General features: G+C 31.8%; 1 protein-coding gene across 1 annotated transcript; it reads left to right on the top strand.

Moving 5' to 3' along the window:
* Positions 1-2,965: 2,965 nt before the first annotated feature.
* LOC134713868 (uncharacterized) lies at positions 2,966-13,565 on the top strand. Its single transcript, XM_063575155.1, has 5 exons — positions 2,966-3,050; positions 4,560-4,792; positions 9,962-10,106; positions 10,795-10,980; positions 13,439-13,565. The coding sequence occupies exons 1-5, from the start codon at positions 2,978-2,980 to the stop codon at positions 13,540-13,542; spliced, it is 741 nt and encodes a 246-aa protein (XP_063431225.1). The 5' UTR covers positions 2,966-2,977; the 3' UTR covers positions 13,543-13,565.
* Positions 13,566-16,216: the final 2,651 nt, after the last annotated feature.

The raw sequence follows: 16,216 nt of genomic DNA, 5'->3' as shown, positions 1-16,216 counted from the left end.
CAGTGGGTTTTTTCTGATCATGTTTTGATTTTTACCTAAATTGCCTGATTCTCACAAAGACTGGCACTTAACAAACAATTATTCTAGCCTTAAAGAAATCACTGATTGTACTCCAAGTTTTTCTCTTCTGTACATGTTACACCCCTCCCCAGCTTCAATTTTTTAAAGATTTTGAAAACAAGAATTTAATTATTGCCAGCTTTCCCTATTTGCATATTTTCTGTTATAAAATGCCTAAAATCTTTTTAAAACTGTTATGATAACATGCTAGTATTGAAAGCATATTCGAATACTATAAATGTAATGATTATAACATACAAGATTATATAAAGTATCCAATCCTGCCTCTGTCTCCACTTCACATCTTACAGTATGCCTATTTGTCAATAAAAGTTAAAATGGTCAATTTAGATTTTTTTCACAATAGCATCATCTGTAACCATATATCTGACACAATTTAACTTATGTATATACTAGAAATGTTCAAACAAAGTCATATTTGCAATAGTTGTATGGATGCAGATACCAGTCTGAGATACAAATTCATTTAAAATGTTATAGAAATGACCTTACATCTGATTTTTGCATAACTTCCAAGCAAAGTTATTGTTTTCTATATTAAAAACTTGATAATCATAAAATCATAGCATTTACAAGTTAAATTTTTTGTTTGATGACACAGCTACTTTTGCATAGGTACTATTTCTGTACTAAAAATATGTAGTACTGGAAATTTACTTTTAATATTCAGTACTATTTCTTTACTTTAAAATTATTGTAATATTTAGGTACCTGTTTTTTACAGTACTTAATTTGTACTTGAAATTTAGGTACTACAAATTTGTGGGATCTACCGGTACATTTTCAGCATTTTGAAAGTTTTTCTATTTCAAATCTCTTAAAATTATGATTTTCAAACATGGAATATTGTATTATTTCTGTACCAAAATATTAAGTAAAAATCGAGTACTGTAAAATACAAGTACCTAAATATTACAATAATTTTAGGATAAAGAAATAGTACTAAATAATACAGGTAGATTTCCAGTACTACATATTTTTAGTACAGAAATAGTACCTATGCAAAAATAGCTGTGTAGGCAATATTTTATGTTTTTTGAGCCCTGGGGCCTCAAATTTCCTAAATCAATCTGATGTTTCTAGCAATTTGAAATATTTAGTACATATTCAGGTTAGAACACACTATTGTTAGTTTTGTTGAGATACTTTTGTATTTCTAGATTATATTTATTATACCGTGGTGACAAAAAAGCAGATTATGTGTAAATATAAGCACTTTTTAACAATTTAACTTACAAATATGCAAATATAATGAATTAATTTTGTATTCAGGACTTTGAGTAAACTATGCATGTTGTGAACTGTCAATTTATGCTGAGTCATCATATTGAAGTCACAGGATTCTATCAATCTTCATTGGAACCAGTATGTAAACAAAATTATTTCTTTATGAATATTCAAGATCTCCCAAAAAGAGAGGCGTGGTTTTAGAAACAGCTGTATTTACAAAGTGCAACCTATATGGTAATTTTTTGTACCAAAAATAAATCTAAACATTGTAATACCTACACAAACCAGTTTCATTTCTTTAACGAATTCTGTATATTGACTTTTGTTGAACTCTGATGGATAATTTTTTTTTTCATATAGAAAGTTACAGAATTAACCCCGCCTAGGTAGGGTCATGCTTGACTACAATAAATTGATCTCAGATACTATATAAATATACATAGTGGTAACAATCGGTGGTGTTTGTATCCATTAAGAAAAAAGATGACATGAATAAAGAAACGGGTTAAACCCCTTATTTTCTACAAAAGAAAATATCTGTACCAAATCAGGAATACGATAGCTGTTATGAAATTTGTGTTATGTATGTGGGCTTTTGATTTTTCAATCGAGAAAGGACTTTCCGTTTTGATTTTGTCTTGGAGTTCGGATTTTTTTTTATTATTTTATTATTTATTCTTGTGAAAGTTATTCTGAATTCCTTTAAAACAAAGTTGAGCTGGTGGTTTTTTTTTTCTGTACTCGACTATTGACTTTTGAAATGAACTAAAATTTGAGAAAAAAAGTTGCGAAAACCCTTTTACTGTCATCTTTACATGTGACATGACCAATACAATTATGATCTAAGTTATCTTGGTAAAAATTATCATACACAAATATAAATGTAGTGTGTACTTGATAAAACTGATATTATTTAGCATTTCGTAAGTACAATTCTATATAAATAAATGTTTTAATGTGAAACATATTTCAAACTTATTCATTAAGATTTATTGCAGTTGATGTATAGGAAGGTTGAGAAACAGGTATTTCATTTAATGTAACAATGTCTAGATATAGTCAGTAATCTTTTTTCTTTCTCGTTTTCATCTCTAGAACAAATAAGTTTATGATTTAACTATTAGTATTAGTGTAAAACTTTTTTTTACCTTAGCCTTATTTAGCACATTTTTGGGGGAATAATAAATTTTGGTCCTCAATGCTCTTCAACTTTGTTTGGCTTTATAAATATTTTGATCTGAGCGTCAGTGATGACTCTTATATATACGAAACGCGCGTGTCTGGCGTCTACAATTATAATTCTGGTACCTATGATAACTACATTTTGTATTGATATTGATTTATGAGATACTATAATTTTCTGTTTCTCAACAGTATTAATTGAAGAAAAAAAATACTTAACATGTGATCTTTAAAGAATACTAGTATTTAAGACCTTTCTAGTGTACCTCCTATTCAAGATCAGCAATAAGAGTAACATGTTGATTAATTTTAGTATTTCATGATTGATCGATACCCAGTTCATAATGTTTTTATTTTTCATATTCTCATCACAGAAATGTTATGAATATTGAAAGAAATAAATAGCATAAAAATCTGAATTAATTGATAGTGTTTTATGTGGGTTTTTTTAATTTATTTATTTTAAAAGAATTCAGCATTAAACATGAGAGTAGTTTTGACCTTATCAGTAATGGTTGGTCTTTGTGAGCATGTCACAGCATGGTTTGACAATAGTGGTAAGTTAATCATATTAATCTTTTTTTGTTTTTGTTGCATTCATTAAATTTATAGAAACAACGAATGTAGATTCGGAGTGTTCCGTTTGACATGGTTTTGACGTTTCAATGAAGACCACTTTTTAACCTTTAAATCTCTTTACCGGTTTATACGATTGGAGGATCCTTAATTCATTAGTCTGCTTGTCTCTAATGCTACAATTGTTCGTTTATATGTATTATCAGCATATTTTTTTTGACCAAATAAATAGATTTTGAAGAAAAGTTAACAAAATAAATAGTTTTTAAGATATATATGATATCCTTGATATTTTAGCATTCTTAAAGAAAAGGACAACGATTAGAAACAATAAATGTTATTTTGATTTTCTAGATTATGCTATATAGTCCGTCTTATAGATAACATGAAACTGATGAAAATACTATATTGGTAACACAATGGACCTCTATTTGGCTAACAACTTTACGATATATTTATACTATTGGATAGCCGAGATAGTGATTTCAAAATATGTAATACAGGAGGATCGTAAAGAGGGGTATTTTCATTAAAAATACCGGTAAACGTTCACAGTAATTACTATTTTTCATGACGATATAATGATAATCACGTTAATTCTTTAAAAAAATCGATACCGATTAATTTATAGAGACTTGGGGCAAATCATGATAAATATATTTTGACGATTCACAATAACATATTATCTATTTTGACGCTAACGGTAGAGGAAAACGACTGTTTGACGCCTGGCGGTAAAAGGCGTGTTTACACTTATACATATTTGTTGCGTCTCAATTTCAGATAATAAAAAAAAGTAAGGTTTGCAAAGGAGTAGGTTCAGTAAGAACCATTTTTAGCCCCAAAATATAGCAGTTTTACAAACTTCTGTTTTAGCTATTTATTGGAAAGCAGACTAATATGGGCTGATTTTGACATTTACAATGCACATATATCGGGTACTACTATCATTAAGTCATGCTAAATTACTGACATCTTCACAATTTTAGCATTTTAGTTAAATTTTAAACGGTTTCCGTCTTAAATTAAAGTGGTCGCATTCGTGTTCATTCATAATATTGAAATGTAATTTGTAATTGATAATAATACATTAAATATATAAAGGTTGAGGAAGAACACGGATGTGGCCACTTTCATTTTTGATGGTATATAAGTGTAGTTCGTCAGACTTTCTACATTACGGACAGTGGCGTAAGGCTTGGAACAAGGGATAAATAAGTATATCGTTCCTGAAGTGGAACATGAACTCATAAAGTTCCTTCTTGTAAGTAAATTTACAAATAAAATCAAATGGAAAGTTTTAAAATACATTTTCATATGGATGTTCTATGTCTGGTTTTGTAATCGGCTCATAAGAAAATGGGCGGGGGCGAAATAAAGCCCTAATTTCACTTTATATATGATGAAAACTTTGAATGAATATGATGTCATTAGTGTTCGAAATCAGTTAAACATAAACAAATTATAAAGGGTTATGATCTTTATTTCAGTTCACTTTGGTGATTGTTTTTCCGTTCATTCCGTAACTGAGGACCACTCCTACCAATTATCTTGGAGCGGTTATGACCACTTTAGCAGTTGTAGAGTTTCTTTCAATGGTTATGATTCGGATAATTCAATGGACACATATAAAGTATGCGTAAAGGCAACAAACAGGACGATTGAAGATTACGGAGTCACTATGAAATATTACACCAATAAACGTGCCACCTATCTAGAAAAGGTATGCCGTACGATGATAGTTGCCTACTTTGAACAGTGTTTTGTAAATTTCCATTCGATAGTAACAGCCTCACATACATATTTTTAAGATCATTTTGGTCTCTTGCTGAAAGCTGTCTCATTGGAAATCATACCACAACTTAAAGGCTTAAAGGAATTTTCTGGTGCAGATTTTTATGATATGTTCTTTTATGCATATTTTCACCAATCGATATTTATCATATATTCTCATGCCTGTCAAAAGCCTTCTTCAGTTGTTGCCCTATGTCTTATTGTGTTGTGTTTTTTCTTCGTGAAGCTAGTATTTGAAATATTTGGAGTTAAGGGTAGTTCTTATACATTTCACACAAGTCATATCGGAGCCCTTATTTATACCTTAATGTTCGATGTGAGTCCAGCATCCGTGTTGAAAGCCGTACCTTGACCTTTAATGGTTAACATTTACAAATTGTAACTTGGATAGCGAGTTAATTCCTTGATTCTCATACCACATCTTGTTTTATCTATCATTCTATAGACGGCGTGCACAAAGTTGACGGCAACTGTAAAATGCCCTTTTTTAATACTTTAAACATATAATATTTATATGTATTTTTAATATGTTTTGAAGCAGTTTTTTTCATGATAAAATGATGAATGCATGCCATAAGAATCCACATTACTAGTAAGGAAAATTAATATTTAATCTATAAAGCATGAAACGGACATATAGAAAACGGCAAAAAATCGGTGTAACTTGTAACATTAAATTAGTATAAAATAGAGTTTTTGACCTTAAACTTATACAAATTTAACATTGTATTCCACATTTGGTATAATAGAATTGTATAGATTCGGACTCTGACATTATATGCAATTTACCGCAAAAAAAATCAAAAACGACCATAGTAGATATGCTTGGAATAATCTTCGGTATGTGTAAGAAGTAGTAATTTGGAAGGACTAATAATCAAAATGGAAGAATCGGTAAGAAAAAAATGGTCAACTGCTACCTTTTTATTTTTAAAAATAACTGGGTATTCGTAATGTGCAAAACCAGAGGTTTAATAAAATCTGCAACATATAAATGATTCGATAGTCCAGACTGAACACCTGAATATTTTAATTGTCCAGCTATTATGTTACAATCTAAAGAAATGGCGCTTTGACGCTGTTTTCTGAAAAGTATCCACGACATCGTCGCTAATTATTTCCATTATACTGCTTGTAGCAAATATTTATTTATATTTTCAAAATGTGCATTTGCTGTACATTTTTGTTTGGAAAAAAAAAGAAATATGTTGAACGTGAATGCTTAAAATTATGTTGTAAACTAAGTGTCCAGTGTAATTGTTACGCTTACGGTTTCTGAGGGAAAATACCGACGTCGTAAATGGTTTTTGTAATTTGAAGACGTTACATTTGTAGACTCAGCTTTGTGCACGCCGTCATAACGTCACGTGTATATATATATATGATCCTATGGATAATTCTGTTGTAGAGTTGTCACTTACTCAGACATACTTATAAATATAATTATTTTCTGTGACTGTATCTTGCATTAATTTTTAGGAGTTATATATATATATATATATATTTACAGATCTAACATTGTTGGGTTGATATTTAGACGAGTTGTATATGGGCGTTTTTCAATAAAAGCGTACTTTTCAGACCTAAAAAAATTTGAAAATCAATTAAATTTTAAGAGTTATTTTGAATACCTCTATAATAGACCTGTTTGTAAACAAAAAGTGCAATCTTAAATATTCTTTAAAATGATATTATTTTCATAATGTGTACTGTTTCGGAGGGGACTTTTACGAAACTTCTTCTAAACACACATATTTTTTGCAATTTTAAATGTTTCCTATAGACATTCCAGTTTGTTTACTTTAAAGACTAAAAACTGAATCTCATTTTTTTCTGAATTGGAAAACCATTTTTATCGATAAAGATAGACAGTTCTTCACATATGAAGGTACAACTCATGTTACGTAGTGGACATTTTGATGCGTTTCGTAGTGGACAAACCCGTTTCGTAGTGGACGAAAAGTTTCGTAGTTGACATCAACCCTATCATATGTTAATAAAAACATAATGAAAATTACATAAAACTAACCCTTGTTATTTGTTTTGCACGAATATAATGGAAAAAAGATTAAAAAAAGACTGCACGGTAGTGGTAGTGTCCACTACGAAACGTTTTTCTCCCATACTTGTTTCGTAGGGGACGTATTCGCATGTTTTATTTTTTCCCCACAATCCCTATATTGCAATAGTAACAAGACTGATTGTATTCATCAAAGCATTTATTAAGATGTACACTGATATTTTTTTCATAATTTTAAATTTTCAGATACTGAAGGAGATTTGACCCGTTTCGTAGTGGACATTTACAAAAGTACGTTATCAGTCTGGTCCATTTGATGTGCTAAATTTTTCTTACCAACAATTTAATTGTCATTATAAAAGTATGACTTCTTTTGTAAGACCCTAATGTTTATATCACTTGCAAACAAAAATTACATTGATTTTATAAAACTGTTTATTGGCAAATTTTAATTACTTCGTTTCGTAGTGGACATTTTGAGAGGGACACACCTTCTGAAATTAAAAATCCTATATTGAAAGCTGTTTATTAAAATATGTTGGCTCTGAACATACTTTTAAATTATTAAAGAACTGATGTAGAGTAAAAAAAACATTTATTTCTTCATTTTTTTACGATATTTTAGAGTATGAATGTTGAACAGGCGGTCTAGGGACATGCCATTTTGGTTGTTTTGGACCATTCAGGAGTCGATATCTTATCAATCCCTCTAAAAAATAAACTGTTTCTTTGCTTTAAAATGTTAAATCTAATTCAATGTACTGACTGCACAAAAAATACTTGCAAAGATCAAACACGTGTTTTTAAAAGTTGCTGGGACAAGAAAAAACGTTTTTATTGAAAAACGCCAATATATATATCTGTATATGAAATTTGTTTAAACATCGTGGCCACAAGTTAACTTTTTATTACTGTTTAGAATTAAATTTATATAAGGATCCTTTTTGTTACTTCTTGTGATCAATTTTATTTGGCAATCACCAATGGCAGTAAGCAGGGTTAAAGAACATCAGTTGTTCGACCTGTTAGTCAAATGCGTTTTGTTTAAATATACTTTTTCACTTTTTTGGTCTTTTGGAAAATGTTGTTTGTGCTGTTCTTAGACCCTTCTACAACGAAATTTGATTTACATGCACACGTATAAAAATTGCTGTTTTTATCCAACGCAATCATAGGTTTGAACGTAGTTTTCAATTTAGACTCGTATATATAATATACAACTCGTCTAAACATCAACCCAAAATTGTTAGATCTGTAAATTTGCTTTCGCAAATTTTTTGGTATTCCCTCGCAGGGATTCGAACCCATGCTACTGAGATATCGTGACACCATATCGACTGCACTGCAGCCGTCCCGCTAGACCACACGACCACCTGGGCTTCACAATAATAAACCTTCGGTGGCCGTGTGTTACCTTTCCTCGTCAGTTTTAATCTTACGTCGTAATACAGTACTTGATATATAAGGCGTGGAGATGTTATTGTTACAGATCAGCTCAATTATTTATAGTAAAGGATATTACAAATTAATGCAAGATACAGTCACAGAAAATAATTATATTTATAAGTACGTCTGAGTCAGTGACGACTCTTCAACAGATTTATCCATCGGATCACCAGCAATGATGGTGATACGTGGCTGTGTACATTATGATTATACAACCCGTCTTAACATCAATCTAACAATGTTAGATCTGTAAATTTGCTTTTGCAAATTTATTTTGTTCTTTCCTCGCCGGGATTCGAACCCATTCTACTGAGATATCGTGACGCCAAATCGCCTGCACTGTTTCCGGTGCGCTATATATATATATATATAGGACACGGAGTTGAATTGCGATGGTCACACTAAAGTGTGTAGTCTACGCTGAAATGCGATGATGGTCTATTTGACGCGGAATGATAGCTAGTTTGAAATTTACAAATTATTATGGGAAGTTAATTTAGGAAAAACGGTACTATTACATTTCCCCAGGATTAAGTTGGCTTTTTGTATACCCAAGACAGGTGAAGGAAGTCAACTTAGAAGGGCTGTGATTGGATGTTAGGGTACAATATATTTTTTTATTTCTATGAATAATTGCAGTGTGTAAATATACAATTTTAAAACCTATTGAAATATTTTCTAGAGAATTATTCGAAAAGGCTTCCAAAATTTCGTAAACTTGGTGTAAAATGACGGTGGGCTTAGATGACATAAACAAGCTCCGTTAGAAATTGGTAATGATATTATTTGGCTTCAATCTTTAAAATAGAGTAATAAAGTACTAACACCACAAATAACTGTTTTATTCAGGTTTTTATTGTCAAAACTGGTAAATTTTGAAAATGTTAGTATTGTCGCCTACGGCATAATAAATAGTACCGTTTCCCCTTTAGATTATCTACATTCATTATTGTCTATCTCTGTCTTTGATTACAGATGCATTGTAAATGAGAGATGGTTTTATACATGTGGATATGATTGTATACATGTATAAACATTTTATCTTTTATTCCACTTTATTCCTCTCGTGAGATCCTCGTTTGACACAATTGTGTTAAGGGAATGTCAAGCAGACTCAAGCTTCATTGTACGTACAAAGGAATCTTTTTCAAATAGGAAAAAAATTGCTACAGTCGGTTAACTTTCCACCGAATTTACTAACAATGCGGGTCTCATATTGCTCAGTCATTGATGTTTTAGAGTGATTAGGACTATAATACTGTTGTTATCCTTTTTTGACATTTAACCTATTATGTATGTTTGTTTTTTTCACACATCGTTGTCAATGTAATGGAATTTGATGCATCTGTCATATACAGGTGAGGGGTATAGCTAGCTATAAAACCAGGTTTTATACACCATTTTCTGCATGAGAAAATGCATTTTCTAAGTCAGGAATATGAAATGTTTTGCCATTCGTTTGATGTGTTTGAGCATTGATTTTGCTTGTTGATTGTAGGCGTTCTGTTTTGAAATCCTAGGAGTTCAGTTTTTGTTTGTGATTTTAATTTTGGTAATAATATGTTCTCTATGCTCTTGTGTAATATACTTGATTTTTGTTTTTTCTAAATTATCAATTTTCACCTGCTTCAGACATACTCTAAAAGTCATGGTGATCCAACAGATAAATGGTGTGCAGATCCAAACGACATTATATCTATAGTTCTGACGACGTCTACCTTAAGTTTATATCAAGGTCAGATAACCTTGGAAGTGACTGCTGTAAAGACATACTCGTGTAAGTTTTTATTTAAATTACAGTCTAGTCCTTCAATAAACTCATCATACATTCCAGACATTGCCTTTTGTACGCCAAACGTGCTTTTCGTCTTGAAAAGTCTGGTCAGTGACGATCGAATCAAACATGCTAAACAAAATCACAGTTATGAAAGATTAACCGAGCAGATGTATGTTTTCAAAGTAAATGTATCATAGAAAAAAAATAAAACTTATCATGGTTGGACCATTCATACAATATTTGAGTCGTGTAATTGTTGTCTCCTGTTTTGTTTTGGATATAAACAAATGCGAATTATCACAAAATATTAACTTTTTTGCAAATGAAGTTGATTTAAACGATTATGGTTCACCGTGGGACCTTCAACAATGGACAAACCTCATACCGTAAAGTCAGTTATAAAGGGCCTGACCTGACATAATGAATTGTGAATCATTTAAAAAAATAACATAACAAAATTCAAGTGCAACTTCTATAAATAGGTTTAACTAATATGCAAGGATAAGTCTTGACAAAACACAAAAATTTGATGGTCCATAAGCAAGCTTAAAATCCATGCAATTACCGTCATCTTGACAGCTAACTATTGCAATAAATAACTGAGTATAAACATAACAACTTTAATTCCATTGAAAGCGTTATCAAATATATGCAATGATTGTTTTATTTGTTTTATCTCTATCAACAGATCACAATTATGGAGGAACGATTGGTGGCGCTGTTGGTGGAGTTATCGTCCTTGTTGTTGTATGTGTTGTCATTGGAATTGCTTTTAGACATGTTAGAAGACGTTTTTATGTCAGATCAACAACTTTAACATCTCAAACTCCAGCTTCCGCTAGAAGTACACAGTCTGTGTCTCAAAATATGGGAGGTAAGCCTAGGTGTTTGTTTTCTTTAACGTAAAATTTGGACTATTATGCACCAAGGGATTTACTTATCGATTTCCCATTGCATTTTCATGTTTTACTTTTGCTATTTGTAAATTTTTGTATGCATTTTCGTCTTTTCATGACGAAAATAAACAAATATGTATAAACAGATTGGAAATAATTAGATATGGCCTTATTGGCTAATGACAAAATCCCTACACACATCTATTAAAACCAAAAGCAAAGGAGCAGCGTTTGCATTGCTGACTTTCATATTTAAAAATAAATGATTTGAACTTACACCATTTATACACGTCAGCACTAATCCATAAGCCTCATGTCCAGCGCTCTAGACCTCGTCCACTATATAAAAATATAACTTCAATACACGTCATGTTACCCTGTTACGGAAGGCGAATCTAAACATAAGACATGTGTTTTAATTGTGTGCCGATGTTGTTTTATTATTTCCTACACAATGTTTTTTTTATTTGATAGCAATCTAACTCAACAATTGTTTATCGTATGGGTTAATGATTCAATTTATTAAACAGACACTGGAAATATAATATAATTATATATCTATAAATACGCCATACCATTGTGAACAAATAAAAATACACCTGAAGCACCTTTTCCTTCCTTAGTCCTTGTTATGCCTTTTGGCACATAGGGCAAGGACAAGTTGCCGCCACTCCTCTCTGTTTTCTGCTTTTTTCTCAATAATTCCCCAGGTGAAACCTCTCTCTCTCATCTCTGTTTCTATTGTTCTACGCTATGTTGTTTTGGTCGTCCTCTCTTCCTTTTTCCCTCTGGTGTCCATCTTAATGCAACTTTGGTCATATCTCCTTGTGGTTTTCATAGGACATGACCAAGCCATCTCCATCTTTTCTGTAGCAGAGTGGTTTCAATATCTTGGCTTTTTGTTTTCTTATGAAGATCTTCGTTAGTTATTTTGTTTGGCCAGTATATCTTCATGATTCTACGTAGGCAGGTGTTGTGAAAGCTGGATAACCTGTTAATGTCTTTTTCGGTCATTCTCCATCATTCAGCTCCATAGAGTAAAACTGATGTTACACAGCTGTTATAGATTTTCAGTCTGGTCTTTTTTCTGATTGATGGTGTTTTCCAGATGTTTCTTAGTCTATGAAAGGCTGATCTTGCCTTGCCAATTCTAGTTTTGATGTCTTGTTCAGCTCCACCTTCTGATGTTACAACACTACCTAGGTAAGTGAAGGACTGTACCAATTCCAGTTGTTCTCCATTTACTTTGATGTCTGGTGTATTTAGCATGTTAACTGTCATTATTTGTGTTTTCTTAGAGCTGATTTTCAAACATCATGTTGGCATTCTGTTCTAATCTCTCCGTTTTTTCTTTCATTTGATTTTCAGTATGGGATACTAATGTTAGATCATCTGCATAGTCTATGTCCTCTAGGTTTGAAGTGAGTGTCCACCTTATTCCGTTGTTGGTATTTGACATTGTTGATTTCATCACCCAGTCGACTGCAATGATAAACAAAAGAGATGACATCAGACATCCTTGCCTCACTCCAGATTTTACCAAAAAACTAGTGTCTGGGTCAAAGTCTACAGTGCATTTAAAGTTATCGTAGAAGGCTTTGATGAGTTGTATTATTTTTTCAGGAATTCCATAGCTTTTTAAGATGGTCTATAACCCCGGTCTGTGTAAGCTGTCAAAAGCCTTTTCCAAATCTACAAAATTGATGATTATTTTTCTTTGCCATTCTGCACATTTCGAGGATGTTTCTGAGGACAAATATGTGGTCTGTACAGCTTCGTCCTTGTCTAAAACCTGCCTGTTCTTGTCGTAGTGTTCTGTCTATAGCTGTTTTAATTCTTGAAATTTGGATTTTGCAAAATACTTTACTAGGAATAGAGAGAAGAGTGATACCTCTCCAGTTATTGCAATTAGTCAGATCACCTTTCTTTGGTATCCTTATGATGTCACCTTCGGACCAGTTGTCTGGTATGGTGTTGTTCTCCCAAATTTCTTTAAAAACTGGGTAAAGGATATCTGATGTTTGCTTAGCATCAGCTTTAAAGAGTTCAGCATTCAATTGGTCAATGCCTAGTGCCTTTTTATTCCTTAAACTTTTTAGTGCTCTCTGGATTTCTAGTTTGGTTGGTGCATAAAGATCTATATCTAATTCTAATAGTGTTTCTGTGATATCGATGCTAACTGTATTGTTTGGTTCTTTTCTATTGAGAACTTCTTGAAAATGTTCTTTCAATCTTTCCTTTTTGCCTGAAGCACGGGAGACCCTTAAACATCACAAAAGCCAATTAAACAAACTATAATAAATTTTATAAAAAAAAAGACAGAAAATGGTGAAAAATGCACGATGAAAATCCATACATGCACTTGACAAGGATCGACAGTTTTGGTTTTAGCATCAATTTGACTTCTTATAACAGTACGATTTTTGTATTCTTCAGGAAAAAGCAATCCGGGATATCCATCAGACCAAGTGGCTTCTATAGGTGGCTCGGTTGTATTTGCATTCCAGAATTCAGGTTGCTCTTTTGTGAACCCTACTTAAATCAATGTATCTGATTTGTGTGATTGGACAAAAAATACAGTATCAACTGAACATACTTTCCCAAACTGAGGGATGAATCAAGTGTAGAAAAACATGAAATAATTTTACAAACATATGAAAATGAGTTTTTAAGATTTTTTTTTTAAATTGTGTTTTCACTGCTTGATAAATGACTTAAAAGCACTAGTGGCCTTAGGTTTTTAAAAATAGCAAAAAAAGTAAACGGTCATGATACACATTCAAATTAAGTTCTGAATAGTAAAATGAAAGTACTTCAGTTAATTGTGAAAGTAGAATTTTTTGCAGTGTTAGAAAGTGTTGAAAATTCTAAAAAGGCTATCATTAGCTCTTACCGTGCCATCTATAACGTATTATACTCCATCAAATGCCGGTTATAATTTCTCAACAACATGGATTCAAAAAAATACAACAACTGGTCAACAGCCACCACCTTATCCCAACAACTGATCAACAACCACCACCTTATCCCGACAACTGGTCAACAACCACCTCCTTATCCCAACAGTGGTAAACAACCACCTCCTTATCCAAACAGTGGTCAACAACCACCTCCTTATCCCAACAGTGGTCAACAACCACCTCCTTATTCCAACAGTGGTCAACAACCACCTCCTTATCCCAACAGTGGTCAATAACCACCTCCTTATTAAAGTACTACACTCCAAACTTGTTAATCGTGAAGACCAAAAACAATACACTGATTATCTTGTTATATAAGACTATCAAGGATTATATTGTTGCTGTTTTAAATAGTGAATCAAAAAAGACATTCACATTGATTCTTTTTAAACATAATTCATATCATATTAATTAATGATTAAAATATATTCGGAGTATTATTAGGACATTTTTATTATAATTCATTAGCAAACAAGTTATTCGTCAGCCTTTTCACTTTTAAAGATGAATAACATCAAAAGATGTGTTATTTTTGCTGATGAGACAACTTTCCAACCCTTTCCTATCATACAAGTGAGAGGTTTAGCTAGCTATATTAATGTGTTTGAGCATTTAATTAGGGACTTTCCGTTTTGAACTTTCCATCGGAATCAGTATATGTGTGATTGACCTTTTCCTTACATGTGACAGTGGTGTTAGAAACAACACAACGTATGAAACTATTATAAAACACAGTTGAAATTAGCTTAACCTAATAAACCGGTACGAGGCACTTAAACAACTCACATAAAGAAAAAAAATCTTAATTATATAAACCTTAGATTTAGCTTAAATTTGAAGACTAAGAGTACTTAAAAAAAATCAAATCAGGATTAAAATATTGACAGCATCTTATTAACTTATCAAAGGAGTACAAATAGAAATACATAAAACAAAAACACAAAATAGACGTGGATGGGTACTTATACATCCAAAAACAAAAAGACACTCAGGACATATCTGTGAGTACTCGCATTTAATGATAGCTAGTTAAATGCCAATAATAGCTAATGAAAAAAGTAATGTATATAAGACTAATATAGCAATCAGTACACATCCAATATCCAATTGGTTTAGAGTGGAAACGTCATCAACAGTTAGACAAAAAATTACCTTGTACATTTCATTTTGTTTCCATATTTTAAACTCTATTCTTGCGTTGGCAATATAGTTTTTTATATGATACTGTAACAAGGCTTGAATGACGTTTTACAAACGTATCTGCTTCAGACATATACCCGAAATTATCTTGATCCAACATATGACGACGTCTTCTTCAAGTTCATATCAAGGCCAGATAACCTTTGAAGTTACAGCTGTAAAGACGTACTCTTGTGTGTTTTTATTGACAAAAGATTGGCCGCAACAACCGTTAACCGATGTTAAAGTGTCATAATATATTTAGAAAATTAAAAAAAAGAAGTTACAATACAAAAAAAGGTAGGTTGTGGGAATTGAACAACAAGAAAAAGTTACAAAACATCTTGTGAGGCTGACATAAAAAACAAATACAAAATGCATACAGCTATGAGAAGTGGTATGATTGTCAATGAAACGACACTCCAGAAAAGACCAAATGACCCGTAGTTAAGCAATTGTATACGTCAACCCTCGACTTATTCTGGGACGGTGATGTAACAGTACATAACAAACTATAAAAATCAGTTGAAAAAGGCTTAACTCGTTTGATGAATACAAATAGGAAAAAAACTAACAAAAACACAATGCTGAGGGTTAAGTTTGCTGTTCAAACATATTATTCTTAAATCAATATGATTCATGGCAGAAATAGGAAAAGATCTTTTAATGAAGAAAAAAGACCAGTTTGCAATAAATTGTTTTCAAAAGAGTGTCTTGTTTAGTTTTGATTGTGACAGTGTATTATATATGGTACAGGATTACGTCACTAATTATATAGAATGGTACAGGAATACGTCGCCTTGGTAAGGTCGTTCCTAGTATACAGATATTTGTTGTTTAATTCGTGAATGTGTGTATCTGTCACACAAAAAATGTGACATGAACAAACAAAAAACAGTTTAGTATGAAATTTTCTACATTTCCCTAGATTTTTCTACGAGTGGAGCTGATAGTGGCTTTTTCTTTACTCAACTGTAGACTTTCGAAATAAACTTTTAAAAAAATAGGATAAACCTATTGCTGTCACCTGTGTATTTATATAGTATGCATGTGACATGACCAATACAATCTTGAT

This window comes from Mytilus trossulus, chromosome 4 (assembly GCF_036588685.1).
Source record: "Mytilus trossulus isolate FHL-02 chromosome 4, PNRI_Mtr1.1.1.hap1, whole genome shotgun sequence".
NCBI lineage: Eukaryota > Metazoa > Mollusca > Bivalvia > Mytilida > Mytilidae > Mytilus > Mytilus trossulus.
Note: the sequence above shows the minus strand (reverse complement) of the source record. Positions and strands in the feature narration are given on the sequence as shown.

Coding starts and splice junctions, on each gene's coding strand:
- LOC134713868 (XM_063575155.1), top strand. CDS start 2,978: ATGAGAGTAGTTTTGACCTTATCAGTAATGGTTGGTCTTTGTGAGCAT. Junction 3,051..4,559: donor AGCATGGTTTGACAATAGTG/GTAAGTTAATCA, acceptor TCTTTATTTCAG/TTCACTTTGGTGATTGTTTT. Junction 10,981..13,438: donor TGTGTCTCAAAATATGGGAG/GTAAGCCTAGGT, acceptor TGTATTCTTCAG/GAAAAAGCAATCCGGGATAT.